The following is an 18,997-nucleotide window of genomic DNA, read 5'->3' as shown; positions in this document are numbered from 1 at the left end:
TCAGACTTTGAGTATATGGAAGCCAACCTGTAAGATGGCCCCAGCCATCCCTGCCTCTGTGTACCCACACCCTTTTATAGATTCCTTCTGGCTTAGTGCTAAACAATCCACCTGCCAATGCAGGAGACACAGGTTCAACCCCTGAGTTGGAAAGATCCCCTGGAGAAGGGAATGGCTACCCACTCCAGTATTCTTACCTGAGAAATCCCATGGGCAGAGGAGCCTAGTGGGCTATAGTCCATGGGGTTGCAAAAGAGTTGGACACAACTTAGTGACTAAACAGCAACAATAACTCATATTGTGCTAGGATTGTTCTGGGTGACTGATAGTATACAGCAGAGGTGGTGCTATATCACTTCTGAAATTGAGTTCTAATAGACAAAGTGGCTTCCTCTTGGTTACATGTACTCCGTCTCTCTCTCTCTCTCTCCCTCTGATCACTTGGACTGAGGGAAGCCAACTGCATTGATGAGGACATGTCACAGAGAGGCCCACGATTAGGAACTGAGGTCTCCAGCCAACAGCTATGGAGGAGCTGAGGATCTACCAGCATCCACACGCGTGAGCGTGGAAGCGGGTTTTCCAGCCCCAGTTGAGCCTTCAGATGACTGCAGCTCAGGCTGATGGCTTGACTACGGCCTCACGAGAGACCCTGAGCCAGAGCCATCCAGTTAAGCTCTTCCTGGATTCCTGGCCCTCAGAGACTGTGTAGCATGATAAATGCTTGCTGCTTTTATTTGTTTGCTTTCGCTGCACCATGTGGCTTATGGGATCTTAGTTTCCCAACCAGGGATCAAATCCAGGCCCTTGGCAGTGAAAGCACAGAGTCCTAACCACTGGAATGCCAGGGAATCCTGGGTTTGTTGTTTTAAGATGCTAAGTTTCGGGGAAGCAATAGATAACAAATATAGAATATAATTCTAAACTTGTGCCTTTTGTATTCAAGCCAGATGTGAACAGCCCAAGCAGACTCTATATCCCATTGAAAACTGACATTGAAAAATGCTCTGAAGACTTTGAGGTTATATCTAAAACTGGACTAACACCATATTCCTGGGAATTCTGCAGGTGGGCATCAAGGCAAAGGCCCACAGGATGACTTTCCAAAGCAAAGTCGTCTAAGAACTGTTGCTGAAATAGGAGCGACACCCAAGTCTCCTGGAATCCTTGGACACTGCTGCCGTCCTGTGAGCCAGCAGTAGACAGGGTGAAGTGGAAACAGGGAAGTCGAGGCTGCTAGTGAGTGTGGTGGGCACTGGTAATTCGAAGGAAACCAACGAGGCCCTCTTGGTCAAAAATCTCTCTCTTACTGACCTGAAATCCCACTGCTAAAGCCTTCTTGGTTGTTTTGTTTTGTTGGTGCTGTTTTCAATTTGCTTGTTTTTGAGATTGATGTGGGGGTGGGATTTGAATAACTTTGGACTCCCACGTGAAAAATGAATATGCCTTAAGAGGATGGCAAAAGTGACCATCCCCAGACCACCTACCACATTCCAGGTATTGTTTAATGTTTGACACACATTGTCCGGCCTTCAAAATACTCAGTTTTGTGTACTAGGATTTAAAATACCTTTCAGATAACGTATAAAAACCTACTGAATAGCACAAGGAACTCTATTCAATACTCTGTCATGATCTATATGGGAGAAGAATCTAGAAATGAATAGATATATGTGTATATATAACTGACTCACTTTGCTGTACAATGGGAACTAACACAATATTGCAAATCAACCATACTTCAATAAAACATTAATTAAAAATGCCTTTCTTGAAAGGATTATAGCATAAGCTGTTGGAAGCGTTGAAGGGGGAGACAGAAAAGGGGGGGTGGAGGAAATTTGGGGTGCTAAGATATAAATATTGGGTCAGTAAGTCTCCTCACCCACCCATCCCACCGCCTCCTGCCTGAGGTTCCCTCTTCCCAGGCTGCTCCCCTTCACACCCCACATCCCCCTCTAACAGTAAGCAGCCCAGAGTAGTTTCTTCTGATTAACTCAATCCTCCTCTTTCAAGCAATAGGCCTTTTACTCACCTGTTGACACCTCGATGCTCAAAATATCGGTAGCTAGGTCAGTGTCATTCCCTTGAATTGGAAAACTGAGGTTGTTCAAGTAAGCTTTAATAGGCTCCAGGAAGGAGGCATTTTCAAAACTGATCTCAACATCGATGGTGAACTCTTGAGCTGCAGGGCTGCTTACAGCAACTGGAAAGAAAGCAGACAAAGGCTGTGAGCACTTACCATGTGGGGAGGAGCGAGAACAGATGGACATTTTAGAACTTACAGCCAGTGAAACTTAGGAGTTTAGGATGAGCGTATACACACTACTATGTATAAAGTAGATAACCAACAAGAACTACCATATAATACTATATGCATAACTACCATATAGCACGGGGAACTCTACTCAATACCCTGTAATAACATATGGGGGAAAGAGTCTGAAAAAGAATGGATATAGGTATATGTATAATTGAATCACTCTGCTGTACACCTGAAATTAACACAACACTGAAGATCAACTATATGCCAATATAAAATGAAACATTTTTTAAAAGCCAGTGACGGAGACACATGGATGCCTGGACACATCACCCTTTAAGAAGTTCTAATAAACATTTTTATTTTACGTTTGTTTACTGAGAAAGAAAAGTTTGTTTACTGATCACCACCAAGTCCTCCCTTCATGGGCTTCCTCTCTATGACTTTGCTATTTAGAGGAGAAATGAAATAGATCTAACTGGTATCAGCATTGTGGTCTCCAGGCATTTGAGAGCTTCACAGACCAAGATGAGGACTTGTCCATCCTCTCCATTCTCATAACCCCTCTTGATGTCCAAGGCTGTGTGAGAACAGACTCTAATGAGACAAGAACAGAAGCAGGGAGACCCAGCAGGGGGACTTGGCAACTGTCTAGGCAATCAAAGCCAGGGTCCTGACTCTCCAGAATGAGTCAGTACATTCCTGACACCGTGAAGTGGTCATGCACGTGTTTTGAGAGCTCAAGGATGCACGGTCTGAAGACCTCTGGGGAAAGCCATCTAGTTAATTCCCTTTGTTCTTAGCCTGTGCACGCAGTGTGGACTCTTTGTTCTCACTCTGTATCTCCCATGTCCAGAACATGATAGACACTCGATAAAAGTGAAATTGGCAAATTGTAAAGTAAAATAATACAGACCTTCAGCAATTCATTGTTTTTCCAAATTGTCTCCAGATTGGTTGCCTGGATGGCATTCTAGATGCGTCTGCTTCCCACACCAGGCAAGCCAGACAATAGATCTATCAGAAGGTGCCTGCATAGTTTCCACTATGACATCACATCTGGGCCACTGGCTGTAAGCTTCTTAAAGGCAGAAACTGCTTCTTTCGCTTCTCATGGCCTTACCCACTCCATCTGGCATGGAGCCCAGCACGTAATAAATTCATGTCCAGTAGATTCTTGTTAAACCTGTGATTTCTGAGTTGAGCCTCAGATTCACCTTCATGTCATAGATAGAATCTTTGGCTCACTCTTGGCTGGAATACATAACTGGAGCTGAAGCCATGGGCTTAGTTAGTAGCTAATGCAGAGCCTTTGGCAAATAGGAGAATCTTTTTATACAGATGCTTTGAGAAGGCAAGTTGTGGCTTATTTTATTTTGCTGGTCAAGTAAGGAAAAGATTAATGAATACTTGTAAAATTTTTCCTTTCAAAATATAAGTAAAATCTGCAAAAATATAAAATCTGGAAGTATAATGTCATATATATGACTATATATTTAAAATGATAATATATATGATATATAAAATATATAATATATAAATATACATGATATGTTATATATAAATCTAAAACCTTAACATTAAAATTTATATCTGTTTTCTAAAAGGGCAAAGAATTTCTCTCATAATATTGCCAGATTTGTTTTAAATATTCCAAGAATTATTTATCTGCAAACTTAAAATGAAATACATTTACTATGGGAAACTCCAACTGATAAACGTTTACTGCAGAAAATGGTAGCATTTGTCCATTTAGAGGTGTAAACTCTTTTTTTCTAGGAGTTTGGTTTTATTTATCAAACTTGTTGAGAACTATTTCATTTTGGCATTCATCAACTTGCTGTAATTAACTCAAACCTTTAAAGATGTCTGCGCACATTTTCTTAAAATTACAAATGCCTCTTAAGCTATGTTTCCTCCATATAAACATGTATTTACAAGTAGAACACAGTGACTTTTAAAACCTAGAATGACATCTCAGTCTGTCATGATACTGCGGCATATCTTGAGGTTTCCTGTTTTCTTTCTGATTTGCAAATGATTCTATGATGAAAAGCAAGCTTCCTGGAAGGACTGCTAATCTTCTCCTGAGCTATCCTAACCTGTTGTCTTCTAGGAACGTTTGCAATAGTGGCTGCATGATATTTACAAGGTCTGTTTGAGAGTACATTCTTTTTCCTGAAAGGTAATGCAGCAATGTTTATACTTTCCAGAGGATTCAGAAGCTCCAGGATCCTCTTTGGTGTGGTCAGTCTACTCCCCTCCCATGAATGAATGTAAACAGGATTTCCTGGACACTAGCTGCTTTTGTGATAAGTGAGGTCAGTAACAATCCCACATCACCCACTTCATCACCTGCATCTTTGCCTCCCAGGGTCTGATCCCAGCATGATTTCCGTGCCTGCCTGAAGGCAGTGTAAGCCATCCCTGAGCCCACCTTTCTCTACATGCTTGGAGAACAAGCATGTACTTGAAAAGCACATGGTAATTCCTGGATGTCATTCCCCACTGAAACTAAGGTAGTTCTTCTGCTGAGACCCTACAAGGAGCTGAGCCGAAAGCCTAAAATAATACTAAGAGGGGACTTTCCTGATGGTCAAGTGGTTAAGAATCTGCCTTGCAATGCAGGGGATGTGGGTTCGATTCCTGGGCTGGGAACTAAGATCCCACATGCCACACAGTAACCACGCCTGTGCCACAGTTAGAGAGTCTCTGTGCCACCAAGAAAGATCCTACATGACTCAAGAAGATCCCATGTGCCACAGCTAAGACTCGACACAGTCAAATAAATAAATATTTAAATACACAAATATGAAAATAAAGGAATAATAAAATAGCTCTCTGAAAGTATATTCCATGAGGACTGTTCCTGTGATTTTAGTGAGCTCTAGCCTATGGCATTTGTGTCAGTTTTCTTTTTTGCCTTGCTGAGCAGCATGTAGGATCTTGGTTCCCTGAGCAGGGATTGAACCCATGCCCCCTGCAGCGGGAGCACGATGTTTTAACAACTGGGCTGCCAGGGAAGTCCCTGTGCAAGTAATCACTAAAACACGAGCCTCTGAGACCCTCTTCTCCTCATCCGTATTTTATGTTCTTGACAACTTCTAAGGGAGTTTCAGAATAACCCTCAGCCTGAGCAGCGATTCTCCAGAGACTGATAAGGATGGGGAAATTTTAATAGAGAAATATCTTCTTGAAAATGGTCAGTTCTTCAAACAGGCTCAAGAACTCAGGCGTAGTAACTCAGAAAGCTGTGTACAGACTGGTCCTTGAGAATCACCTATTCTAGCGGTCCCCACCCCTGGCTGATGATCACCACAGGTAGGGAATTCTACACACAAATACTCTGGAGCCTCAACTCAGGTGAGTCAAGGCAGAATCTTTATCAGTTAGGTCCAGAAATCTGTAGCCTGGGCTGAAGAAGATGCCCTTCCTAATTTGGGTCATTTCTCCCCATCTGGAGTATCACTGTGCTATGGGCAAAAAGAACATGCAAACACCACTGGGCCTCCAGTCCCTGTAATGCCCTAGGGAGAGTACCTGAATTTAAGCGAGGAAGCCCAGATGCTCAGGATCAGCATGACTGCAGAGGGTGGGGTCAGGGGGCATGATTTGGGGTCAAAAGACCACTCTCTGTCCTCTTTGCCTCCTCCAAACCTAAGGACTTCCGAGCTTGGGACAGCGAAGCTGGTGGTCCTGCTGAGGCCACAAGGGACCCAGGAGGAACACGACCGACCTTGCCTCTGCTCTGTAAGTGTACTTTTTCGATGCCCTTCTGTGCTCCTCGCCTGCCTCTGGGCCACCGGATTCCAGAAAGTTCAGTGTGCTTTGTCTCGAGCTCCTTCACCCTGGTATTATTTGTCTGAGTTCTCACAGACTCACCGATGCCCCAGTGGAAGGCAGATCATCAATGTCACAGATGCAGGCCTCTCGTCGGCCCTGGGAGGCACAAACCAGGCAGGATTTCCCCTCTCCTTTCCCATAAATCTCTGCCTGCCGCACAGCACTTATCTTAAAGAGACATTTCTGGAAAGTTGGCCACAAACTGTGACACACAGTTCTGGGTCTTAATCACAGCTGTTTAAGCCAACGATGTGATTTTTGCCTGACTACTTCACTGGGAAATATGGCTCTTTCAGAAGTGAGAGACGCAGTCAATGCATAAATCAATCTCCCACCTGCAAGAGAACGAGCCTGCTGACTTCGCCAGGAAAAAATGGGTTCGCTCTGGTTTTCTCTTGACCAGCAGGGACCACGCCTCTTTATTATGGAAGATTTGGCTCTCTGGTTTCTCCCCCTTAGTCCTGTAGCAGGTAAATATTAAAAGCTACCTGTTCTGCTTGTTTCCTGACATGTTCTAGTAGGTAGCAGTCTGGCACCATCGTCTGGCTCTACTATACCATTGTCAGTGGAGAATCAAAGATCCCGGTTCTCCCTTTAGCCTTTAGAAAGGTTTGTTCACGCAGCAGAAAACTGCCAGAACCCCAGGGGCAGATGCGGATGGGGTGGGGTGGGGAGGGTAGACAGCACTATGGCTTAAAACATTGGGCTGTGAGGTCTAAAGAAAAGAGTCAATTCTAGTCGCTTGTTACACACCCAAATAATCAAAGTCAGCACCATATAAAGTGGTGATAGTTCCCCTTACTCAGTAAAGCTGCTCTGAGACTCACAGCTACATAACCTTCCCCTAAATATGCTAGCGAGATCTCAGTTTCCTCCTGCAATATATGCACAAGAAAAAGCCCCAGACCACCATCAGTCTCCTGGAATTCCCTCTGCCTGGAGCTCCCTCCTCCCTCCCTTCTTCTGTCCCGTATCTGCTCCTTCCTCCAGGCCTCAACCTGGTCACTCCTTGAGCCCACGGGTGCTCACTGACCCGAGGACTCACAGAATCAAGGCATTGTGAAGTTGAGTATTTTAAAGATCATCTTGGGTAACCACTCTTCAGATGCCCTCTATAAACACTCCTGTCAAGTACTTATTAGATTGGCTTGAATACTTCGCATGACATCAAACTCGCCTCCATGTAAGTGGTGCAACCCATCATTAGTCAGTTCTGTTAGTAACTTACATCTAGTTCAGACCTATTTCTCTGTAGCTGCTACTACTTCCTTGGCAGTAGCTTTGCCTTTTGCAGACTCCCAGTGTGTGATGACTCTACTTTCCATATTACAAACTTTGAATTTAACTTTGGTCAGTGTATACCCTATCCTCATAACCAGATTAAAAGTTGACAGCAGTCAGTCAGTGAGTTTTATGTTCTTGGTGCCCAAAAGGCATTCAACACATACATACTAAGTACATGTTGGAGACAATTTTTTGCTAAAAAACAAAACAAACCATAACATGGAATCTCATAGGCAAGAGCCAGAAATACATGTTGAAAACTATGACTTGTAACTATGAACTTGGACTTGGAGCCAGAGCTGAGGTAAATGTCCTCTTACCTGGGAGGCTACTGAACTCTGTGAGCCAAGTTTTGGTTGTTTGTAAATTAGAAGCACTATTTTCTTTGCTCAATTGTTGCTAAGGAGTTGATGTATGAAGACCCCTAACAAACTGCCTGGCATATAGTAGCCACTTTGAAACAGTGTAGAAATAATAATAATGATCATAATAAGGATTAGCATTTATGCACATGTCTGCTGGCAGGTCAACAAAACTTCTGATTCTATTCTAATCAGGTCTCCCTTTTGAGCTAGGGAAGCAAACAAACAGGCAGAGAACACCAGCACTGCTTTCTCCTTACTTTGCCACCACCACTGCCGGCTCAGAGCCAGAAATGCCACAAGTTATCATACGGAAGATGAATGCCAGGAAAACCTGCAAATCTCTTCCCCAGCCTGGAGAAGGCACTGAATTTCCTAAATCCAGATCAAAAAGAGCCAGCACACCTAGACTGCAGATCTGCAGAAAGTTCAGGATTTCCAGGCTGGCAGCTGGCAACCCAACCTGGTAGGAACCTCGCTCTCCCTGAACAGGCATGAAGACAGAAGCGCCTCCAGCTCGGGGTCAGGACATCCTGGGGCTCCCTTTCTCCCAATGTCTTCTTCCACCAGCCATTTCTTCTGAAGCCAAAGAAGAATCAGTGTGGACTCTTCAGTCCAGGACCCGAGACGCATTCCCAGTTAACCTAAAAAAGCTGGCTTGGGGAACTTGACAGCTGATGTTGAGGATACATTTGTATTATTTCCAACCAACAAGAAACTTTTTTTTAGAAAATACTTTTAAGTCAGTCCATCCAGCCACTTTAGTTATTTGTTTTTCGCTGCATGTGCAATCTTAGTTCCCAGGCAGGGATGGAACCCACGCTCCCTGCAGAGGAAGCACGAAGCCCTAACCACTAGTCCCCCAGGGAAGTTCCAAGAAACTTCTGCTTTCAATCCCCTGGAAAGAGTGCCATAAAGACTAAGTTTCCAGCTGACTGGCATGTTTCCAAAATAAGATTTTCATTCCAGCTCCGGCTTCTGCTTATAGCCTCCACCTTCCCAGTTACCCAGGTCTGTGTATTCCCTGTTGCCCCTATGCCAAGCCTGTCCCCAGGTCCTTTTGACTCATTCCTCAAAATGTCTTTCACAAGTGTTCCCTCTGTCCCTTTCGTAGGTCACTCCGGAGACCTGGCCCATGATGGTCAGCACTGCTGAGCATCCTTGCTGGTCTCCCAGCGCTGACTTCACCTAACTCCTTCAGCCATAACCACCTGGCAAATTTTCACTTCTGATGGCTTCCGCCAGTTCTCTCTCTGCGAGCCTCCCAGCTGGTATGGAATCCACGTCCTGGTGGAACTGAGGCAGAATTCTGAATACTCTGGCCAGTGTTTTTTTCTCTCTTGCTCCCCAGGAACCACTTTGCTCTAACAGGAAGTATTACGCTATTCTTGTCTCTGGCCTCTGGGTTTTTGCGCAGGCTCTTCCTTAACAGAGTTTCGAAAGAGTTTTCCTAAAATGCTAATGTCACGACATCCTTCCTTCTGCCTTCAGGAGTTATATGAAATCTTCTCTGCACCAAGTGTATAGTTTGGGCTCTTTCAGACACAACATTTTTTTATTAAAAATCAATTAAATTTGTTTTAATTAAAAAAACATTAAAAGAAACAAGTACCCTCTAGATGATGCTATTAATATTGAACAATATGTACTAAATATTATTTAATTCTCTCAATGCCTGTATAGTAATAATATATTTGGAGATTTGTATGTGGGTTTCCAAGGTGGCGCAGTTGGTAAAGAATCTGTCTGACGATTCAAGAGACACAAGAGATGCAGTTTCATTCCCTGGGTCAGGAAGATCCCCTGGAGTAGGAAAAGTAACCTGCTCCAGTAATCCTGCCTGGGAAACTCCATGGACAGAGGAGCCTGGCGAGCTACAGTCCATGGGATTGCAAAGAGTTGGACATGACTGAGTGACGAAGCATACATATATTTGTGTGTATGTATCTATATGTGGGTTTGGGTATGTGTGATAGATTCTTGATACATAATAGGTGATAGAGGAAGAAGTCTATAGCTCAGAAAAAATGCGAGTATTGATGCTCTTTTGAAAGGTGATTTCTATCTCAAAACCTAAAGCTCTAAATATTTGGTCCAGTGCCTCAAAAGAAAATTTCTTTTAAGAATCTTTTCTCCTGAAACCTCTGTTTGCCTCTGTTTGGTATTAAGGCTCCAGAACACAGACATTCCTGTCCGGGCCTTGTTGGATTTAACATTCCTGTTGCTTTCCTAGTTTTCCTGGGGTGCGATGCTCTTAACTGCAGCTTACATCCTGAGTGTCCGTGACCTAGTGCCTGGGACTTTCCATGATCAGTTCTTGCTTCAGTGATTTGTAAAAGTAGCAAAGCCAAACCATCTGTTGCAGGTGATGAGCTGAGTCATTAACACTTCCAAAATGACTCCAGAGGCCCAAGAGCACACAGGACCACATATTTTAAAAAACAGAAAACATCTCATGGTGATTTATCATTGCCATGATCGTTTTTAATGAAAGCGTGTCTGGAAAAACTGTGGAATGTAAAATTCCTAGACGTGGAAGTGGTTTCCTCCCTGACGGCTGACCTCGCAGGCTGTCACCAAGGGTCACGAATAGTTGGGAAGTGCAGGAAGATGATACTTTTCCAGCTGTGGGGGTCACCAACCATCCCTGAGGAAGCTGGGACTCAACACAGGTGGTTTGATTTTAGGAAGAGAAGTCTTTCAAAATATTTGACTGGGGACCTCGTTGGCCCTGTAGCTGTCATGGGGACGGGAGGGTTCAAGGGGTTGTCGGGGATGGAGTAGAGACGATGATACTTGTTTTAAAGCACAGGAAGTACAGTCTGCGCTGTAGACCAGTGGTCCCCACCCTATTTGGCACCAGGGATCAGCTTCTTGGAAGACAATTTTTCCATGGACTGGGGTGGGGGGGGGCTGGTTTTGGAATGATTCAAGCACATTACATTTATTGTGCACTTGGCCTCCCTGATGGCTCAGATGGTAAAGAATCTGTCTGCAAAGCAGGAGACCTGGCTTCACTCCCTGGGTTGGGAAGATCCTCTGGAGAAGGGAATGGCACCCCACTCCAATCCTCTTGCCTGGAGAATCTCATGGACAGAGGAGCCTGGGTGTTTACAGTCCATGGGGTCACAAAGAGTTGGACACGACTGAACAACTAACACTTTCACTTTTTTTCTTGATTTTTATTATTGTTACATCAGCTCTACCTCAGATCATCAGGCATTAGATCCTGGAGGCTGGAGACCCCTGCTGTGGATCACTTCAGGGAAAGCAAGGAGGAGGGTGAGTGAGAATCCCACAGGGATATAAAACCAGGCTAAAACAGAAAAGAAAGGGAAGGAAGGGAAGGGAAGGAGAGAAGAACAACAGTATAAACTTTTGATGAGCTTTTTGATAGTTTATTAGCAATGTGGTCGAATTCTCCTTTCAGGCACTGGGTAACAGTCGGACCTGGTTATAGCCAATGAAGGGTCTACCAGATACCTCTATCCTGCGCTCTGGGCAAGCTTGCTTTCTCTGGCAGTCTAATGTCTCTTTCCTACCACAAGATTGAACAGATCAAGTCACGATTTCACCACCGTGCTTCAAGTTAAGAAGTTTCTAGATGGTTGGTCTAGCCACAAAGCCAGCAGACTCCTAGCAAAAAGGGACACAGCCTCTGAATTCACACAAGTGGCTATGGCAGAGACACGCCTTCTCTTTATTTGTTCATTGGTCTGTTGAGACACTGGGCTACTGGCCAGGCTACAGAGAGGAAGAGGGTTCAAGGGGGCTCATGTCTCCTGGGAGTGGCAAACAAGAAGCTAAAGAATTGCAATGCATTGGGATAGATGTTGGGCCATGAGGATGTGTCATGGATAATGAGAACCCAGGAAAACAGCCCTCCTTGTCTGGGGAAATTGATGGAAGAGCTTCTAAGACACGAATCCATATGAATTGATTCCCCAGACAAGCAAAGGGGGCGTGGTGGGTGGGATGCTGACTCTGTGACTCTCGCAGATACAGAGATATGTGAGAGGATGATCGGATTTATGAAGGGAAATGACAGCATCCGGTTGATGCTATCACAAGATTGTTGTGATAGAAGGAGGATCTGGTCCTTGGAAAATGCAGCCTCCAGACAGAACCACCTGCCTCAGGTCTCCCATGGGGGAGGGGACACTGAGGCTCATCACGCAGGTGTTCACAGCTTTCACCTGCCCCCAACCCTCCAAAAGGCAGAGCCCTGGGTTTCCCAGACCTCTTCTTTGGAATTTAGTGAGGAAATTAGAATGGGAAACAGAGGAGGACTTGGGTCTAGTGGTTAAATTGATCCATGAGATTAAGTGAGGAGTGAGAGGAGCCAAGATTAAAAGAAAAAGGAAAAAGAAAAGAGGCAAGGCTGCTGGGTTGAGAGAAGAGAAGCAGGCTTTTTGGTGGTGCTACAGGGCTGCTGGGGGAAGGGCCATGGGGTAATCTTTGGGATCTGAGGAGCGGTGATGGGACAGGACACTTGGATAGAAGGTGTTGATAAGATCCCTTTAATGTCATTTGACAGAGAATGGAGTGCCTTCGCAGTTACTTCTAGAAATTGAATCCTGGGGTGCTTGGAGACCAAATCATGTAGATCCCAGTGTTTCAAAAAGTTACAACACATGCTGTTTGATTGGACTTACTAGAAAAGATGGTCAAGGAAATGTTTACATACCAGCTCGTTTTGGTCTTACTGGGTCCTCTTCCATTAGCTCATGCTCACGGAGAAGCTGAAAGAACATTTTAGAAAATAGTGAGTGTTAGCAATGTCTTTTCATGATGGTTTTCTGCTCACAGGCCCGAGAATGTTCAAGCTGAGCATAGGGCTGCGGCTCTGGGCCAATACCTCGTGCCCTGTGAATGGCGGGCCACCAGCAATGGGAGGTAGGGAATGCAATGGATTGGCCTCTGGGATATGACCTTGGCATTGACTTTTTATAGCCGAGTCACTAGATCCAGAAGCGGAAGAAATCAGCCTATCTGAGTCTCTCAGGGTTCCTGCAGCTTGAGGCCTGTCAAGAAATATAAATTATGCTGCGCTCCGTTGCACTGGGGCTTGAATCCTGAGTCATTCAGGCGGCACTTCAGACAAGTCTCACAACCTCTCTTCTGCACTCACTCGGCCTGTCCCCACCCCAGTATTTCTGTGGCCTTGGGACTATTTAGGTGATGCATGTTTAGAAATTATTTTCTCCTTCTCTAGCCCTTTTACTCCTAGATGGTTTTATGGTTGCTTTTTGGGTCAAGGGCTTTGAGACCCAGCTCTAGGGCCAGACTGCTAGGCTAAAGAGCTGTGCCCCTTAACTTGCCTGCGACCTTGAAGAAGTTATTTAGTCTCTTTGAGTCTCAGTTTTCATTTCTATAAAATGGAATAATAGTGCCGACCTCACAGACTTGTTATGAGAATTAAGCCAATGGCAATGTGGAATATACTAAGCTCTTAAAAACATTAGTTATATCATGTAGTATGTTCGTCTCCAAGGCAAACCATTCACTATCACAGTTATCCAAGTCTATGCCCCAACCAGTAACGCTGAAGAAGCTGAAGTTGAATGGTTTTATGAAGACCTACAAGACCTTTTAGAACTAACACCCCCAAAAATGTCTTTTTCATTATAGGGGACTGGAATGCGAAAGTAAGAAGTCAAGAAACACCTGGAGTAACAGGCAAATTTGGCCTTGGAATACGGAATGAAGCAGGGCAAAGACTAATAGAGTTTTGCCAAGAAAATGCACTGGTCATAGCAAACACCCTCTTCCAACAACACAAGAGAAGACTCTACACATAGACATCACCAGATGGTCAACACCAAAATCAGACTGATTATATTCTTTGCAGCCAAAGATGGAGAAGCTCTATATAGTCAACAAAAACAAGACCAGGAGCTGACTGTGGCTTATTGCCAAATTCAGACTGAAATTTAATAAAGTAGGGAAAACCGCTAGACCATTCAGGTATGACCTAAATCAAATCCCTTATGATTATACAGTGGAAGTGAGAAATAGATTTAAGGGCCTAGATCTGATAGATAGAGTGCCTGATGAACTATGGAATGAGGTTCGTGACATTGTACAGGAGACAGGGACCAAGACCATCCCCATGGAAAAGAAATGCAAAAAAGCAAAATGGCTGTCTGGGGAGGTCTTACAAATAGCTGTGAAAAGAAGAGAAGTGAAAAGCAAAGGAGAAGAGGAAAGATATAGGCATCTGAATGCAGAGTTCCAAAAAATAGCAAGAAGAGATAAGAAAGTCTTCCTCAGCGACCAATGCAAAGAAATAGAGGAAAACAAGAGAATGGGAAAGACTAGAGATCTCTTCAAGAAAATTAGAGATACCAAGGGAACATTTCATGCAAAGATGGGCTCAATTAAGGACAGGAATGGTCTGGACCTAACAGAAGCAGAAGATATTAAGAAGAGGTGGCAAGAATAAACAGGAGAACTGTACAAAAAAGATCACGACCCAGATAATCATGATGATGTGATCACTCATCCAGAGCCAGACATCTTGGAATGTGAAGTCAAGTGGGCCTTAGAAAGCATCACTATGAACAAAGCTAGTGGAGGTGATAGAATTCCAGTTGAGCTATTTCAAATCCTGAAAGATGATGCTGTGAGAGTGCTACACTCAATATGTCAGCAAATTTGGAAAACTCAGCAGTGGCCACAGGACTGGAAAAGGTCAGTTTTCATTCCAATTCCAAAGAAAGGCAATGCCAAAGAATGCTCAAACTACCACACAATTGCATTCATCTCACACTGGTAAAGTAATGCTCAAAATTCTCCAAGCCAGGCTTCAGCAATACGTGAACCGTCAACTCCCTGATGTTCAAGCTGGTTTTAGAAAAGGCAGAGGAACCAGAGATCAAATTGCCAACATCCGCTGGATCATCGAAAAAGCAAGAGAGTTCCAGAAAAACATCTATTTCTGCTTTATTGACTATGCCAAAGCCTTTGACCGTGTGGATCACAATAAACTGGAAAATTCTGAAAGAGATGGGAATACCAGACCACCTAACCTTCCTCTTGAGAAATCTGCATGCAGGTCAGGAAGCAACAGTTAGAACTGGACATGGAACAACAGACTGGTTCCAAATAGGAAAAGGAGTACGTCAAGGCTGTATATTGTCACCCTGCTTATTTAACTTCTATGCAGAGTACATCATGAGAAACGCTGGACTGGAAGAAACACAAGCTGGAATCAAGATTGCCGGGAGAAATATCAATAAGCTCAGATCTGCAGATGACACCACCCTTATGGCAGAAAGTGAAGAGGAGCTAAAAAGCCTTTTGAAGAAAGTGAAAGAGGAGAGCGAAAAAGTTGGCTTAAAGCTCAACATTCAGAAAACGAAGATCATGGCATCCAGTCCCATCACTTCATGGGAAATAGATGGGGAAACCGTGGAAACAGTGTCAGACTTCATTTTTTGGGGCTCCAAAATCACTGCAGATGGTGACCGTAGCCATGAAGTTAAAAGACACTTACTCCTTGGAAGAAAAGTTATGACCAACCTAGATAGCATATTCAAAAGCAGAGACATTACTTTGCCGACCAAGGTCTGTCTAGTCAAGGCTATGGTTTTTCCTGTGGTCATGTATTGATGTGAGAGTTGGACTGTGAGGAAGGCTGAGCGCCGAAGAATTGATGCTTTTGAACTGTGGTGTTGGAGAAGACTCTTGAGAGTCCCCTGGACTGCAAGGAGATCCAACCAGTCCATTCTGAAGGAGATCAGCCCCGGGATTTCTTTAGAAAGAATGATGCTAAAGCTGAAACTCCAGTACTTTGTCCACCTCATGCGAAGAGTTGACTCATTGGAAAAGACTCTGATGCTGGGAGGGATTGGGGGCAGGAGGAGAAGGGGACGACAGAGGATGAGATGGCTGGATGGCATCACTGACTTGATGGATGTGAGTCTGAGTGAACTCCGGGAGTTGGTGATGGACAGGGAGGCCTGGCGTGCTGTGAATCATGGGGTCGCAAAGAGTCGGACACGACTGAGCGACTGAACTGAACTGATAGTATGATAGTTAAGAGTTAAGTACTCTGCAGACATTGCTTCAAATCCTAGCTCTTCCATAAATGGCTGTGTGACCTTGAGCAAGTTACTTAACCTTTCTGTGCCTCAGTACTCAACTGTAGTATACAGATACAAATAGTTTGCCTCATAAGGTTGTTGTGAGGAGCAAATGATTAATCAATGTAGAACACTAGAATAGCTTTAGTGACATAGTAAGTGCTGTTCTGGGACACGGCATCACGCTGTTCTGGGACACAGCTTCACACTGTTCTGGGGGCACCATTCACACAGACCACCCCCTGCCCCCCGACTGCATAAACCACTTGCTTCATCTCCATAAAGCTCATCTACTGTCAACATGGGCCTCTTTAAGAACTGACATTGACTGGCTTTGCTGCTGGGCTCACTGCAGCTCTGTAGCTTATAACCTCACCTTGAGCTGATATGGGGCTCCTAGCTCATCCCTGCCTCCAAGTGAGTTTTCCTGCAATGAGTTTCCCAACCCAACTTCCTTTAAGCCTCAGTAGAGGAGCCAGATAACCCCTGCCTCCAGGGTGTGTAGTTTACCTTGAACTCCCATCACCCCCCACCACCACTTCCCCCTTACCAGAGAGCACCACCTGAGACAGAGCTTGTTTTGCCCTCTGTGGTCTCTGCCATTTTTTCCTAGTTATCTCCCATCTTAACGATATCAAGAAGAATAATTCATAACTCGTCTTCAACACCCGGTGCCAGGCACTGTTAAGTGCTTGGTGTGTGCTTGTTTATTTTATCCTCATGACAATCTAAGGTGTAGATACTGTTATCATCTGCATTTCACAGATGAGAAAACACAGGCGCGGAGAGGTCAAATAACTTGCCTAAGGTCACACGGCCTTGAAATGGCAGAATCAGGACTCAAACCCAGCTAACCTTCCTCCTAAGTCTGCACTTATCCACACAGGCACAGCATCATCTTACCAGGCGATATCCTGGGAAAGCATGGGGAAACTATTCCTCTCGGTGACCCCGTCTCTCTTAACCAGTACTTCGTCTGTTTCTCTATTGCCTCTTCCACCCCTGCCTTCTTTGCAGCTACTAGTATTAATGTCCACAGGAAATGTGAAGGGCCCTGAGAGTCCATAAATGTTCTTGAAGACGTGAACAGAGGAGTGATGACTGATGTTTGGGATGTGCAAGCTCAGGCTCTGCCTCCTCTGTTGGGAGGTTGTCTCAGCTCTACCGAGATGTGAACGGACCAAGAAATAACAAAGTCAATGTGTAAGGCTGGTTCCTGCCCGACTTCCCCGGGAGCCTGCTCTGGCGCTGAACCTGGGCAGAAGGAAAGGTTCTTTGGCTGTCTTCCTGCCTCCATCCTCCGTGGGATTCGGGGGAGGTAGGGGGAGCCACCAGGAAGCTTTCTCTGTTCTTTGTGGGCTTGCTGCTGGGGGACTCAGCCCAGGAGAAGGTGACTACCGGAGGTCACCTTTGGGAAGCAGGCCAAGGTTTCATTTCCTCCATTTTCCAGGGGTCACTAGAGAATTAATGACTTGCCACTGGCAACAGTGGATTAAAATCAAGGTACATTTCAGTCCTCTCTAGTAAAGCACTTCTAATCTTCATGAGCATGAGACTCCTCTCCCTTCCCTCCCCCAGTCAGATTTAGCAGGTCTCAGATAGGGTAAAGAAAACTGCTTTTTTTAAGAAGCACATCCCTGGACAGGAGGCCAGTTTTTGAGAACCTCTGCTCTTTAACTACTTCTTGAATCTTCATGGTGATTATCTGAAACTTACACGGAATACCTCTAATTAAGTGCTGCTTCCACATAGCTGTCACCTACTGGCTCCATTGTTCAGTGAGGATTCACAGCTTTTTATGAGAATAACTGACTTTTGATTTTAAACCCTGTAATCACTGAGTTGCTTGCTTTTTTGAAAGGAAAGCTATGACAAACCTAGATGGTGTATTAAAAAGCAAAGATATCACTTGGCTGACAAAGGGCCATACAGTTAAAGCTATGGTCTTTCCAGTAGTCACATATAAATGTGAGAGTTGAACCATAAAGAAGGCTGAGTGCCAAAAAAATCGATGCTTTCGAATTGTGGTACTGGAGAAGACTCTTGAGAGTCCATTGGACAGCAATGAGATCAAACCAGTCAATCCTAAAGGAAATCAATCTTGAATATTCATTGGAAGGACTGACACTGAAGCTGAAACTCCAATACTTTGGCCGCCTGCTGGCCAAAGAGCCAACTCACTGGAAAAGACCCTGATGCTGGGAAAGTATGAAGGCGAAAGAAGAGGGCGGCAGAGGATGAGATGGTTGGATAGCATCATCGATTCAATGGCCAAACTCCAGGAGACAGTGGGGGACAGGGAGGCCTGACGTGCCGCAGTCCATGGGCTTGCAAAAAGTCAGACATGACTTAGTGACTGAACAACAATCACTGGGAAAAGACGGAGGGAAAACATACTAAAAGCAGTGAAGCCTCTGGGTTGTTCACTGGTGATGCTGGTGGGGGCAAAGACCCTCGGCCACCCGGATTTGACTAAGCACCAAGAGTTAGGTCATGGGGCCTGGATTTCAAGAAGGCAGGTGTTGGAGTCACACCAAGAACTGATCCCTCTGCCTTTTCTTCTCCCTAACTGGAAAAGTCATTCATTCATTCCAAGCCTCACATTTTGAAAAACAACGAGCATGAGAAACGTGATGCATCTCTGGCAGGGCTGACAGCCCACGTGCCCATCTGGCCTGGGCTCATAGGGGGACAGTCTTGCCTGCCTGAGTCTCACGTCGCCCCAGTTCGGGGAACTATGAGGCTGCACACAGATCCTGCCAGGGTCTCCCAATGCTGAGTACGATTCCAGACAAAACCCAGAGCCTCTGCCTGTCCATGGAAAGGTACCCAGATGGGTATCGGAGGACAATGACCAGCTCTGCCCAGAAGGGATTTCCTGTTTGCCAAGCTTCAGTCAGAAGATGCAAGGTCACCGATTCCAGGAAATGCCCCACTTGTTGAACTTTACAAGTAATGGGAGGGTGGGAAGTGGCCTGAAAAGGGAGCAGACAGACAGGAATGAGAGATGGCATTTTTAGAAGTGAAAAAGAAAAAAAAAAACAAACAGGGAGCCAGAGGACAAACAAATAAATAGTCACAGATCTCACCCAGTTTTGCATCTTTGCCTCAATTGTCTCAGCAAGGATCCCGTTAAAATATCTTCTTCCTGGGCATGC

The 18,997-nt window shown here is 44.8% G+C and overlaps 1 protein-coding gene across 7 annotated transcripts in view; it reads right to left on the bottom strand.

The window, feature by feature from the left end:
* Positions 1-18,997, bottom strand: part of ADGRF5 (adhesion G protein-coupled receptor F5) — a 113,147-nt gene that overhangs the window by 34,302 nt on the left and 59,848 nt on the right. For all 7 annotated transcript variants that reach the window (XM_005696376.3, XM_005696377.3, XM_005696379.3 and 4 more), the window contains exons 3-4: positions 12,440-12,494; positions 2,036-2,206 (exon numbers count right to left, since the gene is read on the bottom strand). In XM_005696376.3, the coding sequence (XP_005696433.2) occupies positions 2,036-2,206; positions 12,440-12,494 (226 nt within the window). The remainder of the gene's footprint in view (positions 1-2,035; positions 2,207-12,439; positions 12,495-18,997) is intronic.

The sequence above is a fragment of the Capra hircus genome, chromosome 23, assembly GCF_001704415.2.
Source record: "Capra hircus breed San Clemente chromosome 23, ASM170441v1, whole genome shotgun sequence".
In the NCBI taxonomy this organism is placed as follows: Eukaryota; Metazoa; Chordata; class Mammalia; order Artiodactyla; family Bovidae; genus Capra; species Capra hircus.
This window is presented reverse-complemented; position numbering and strand designations above follow the sequence as displayed.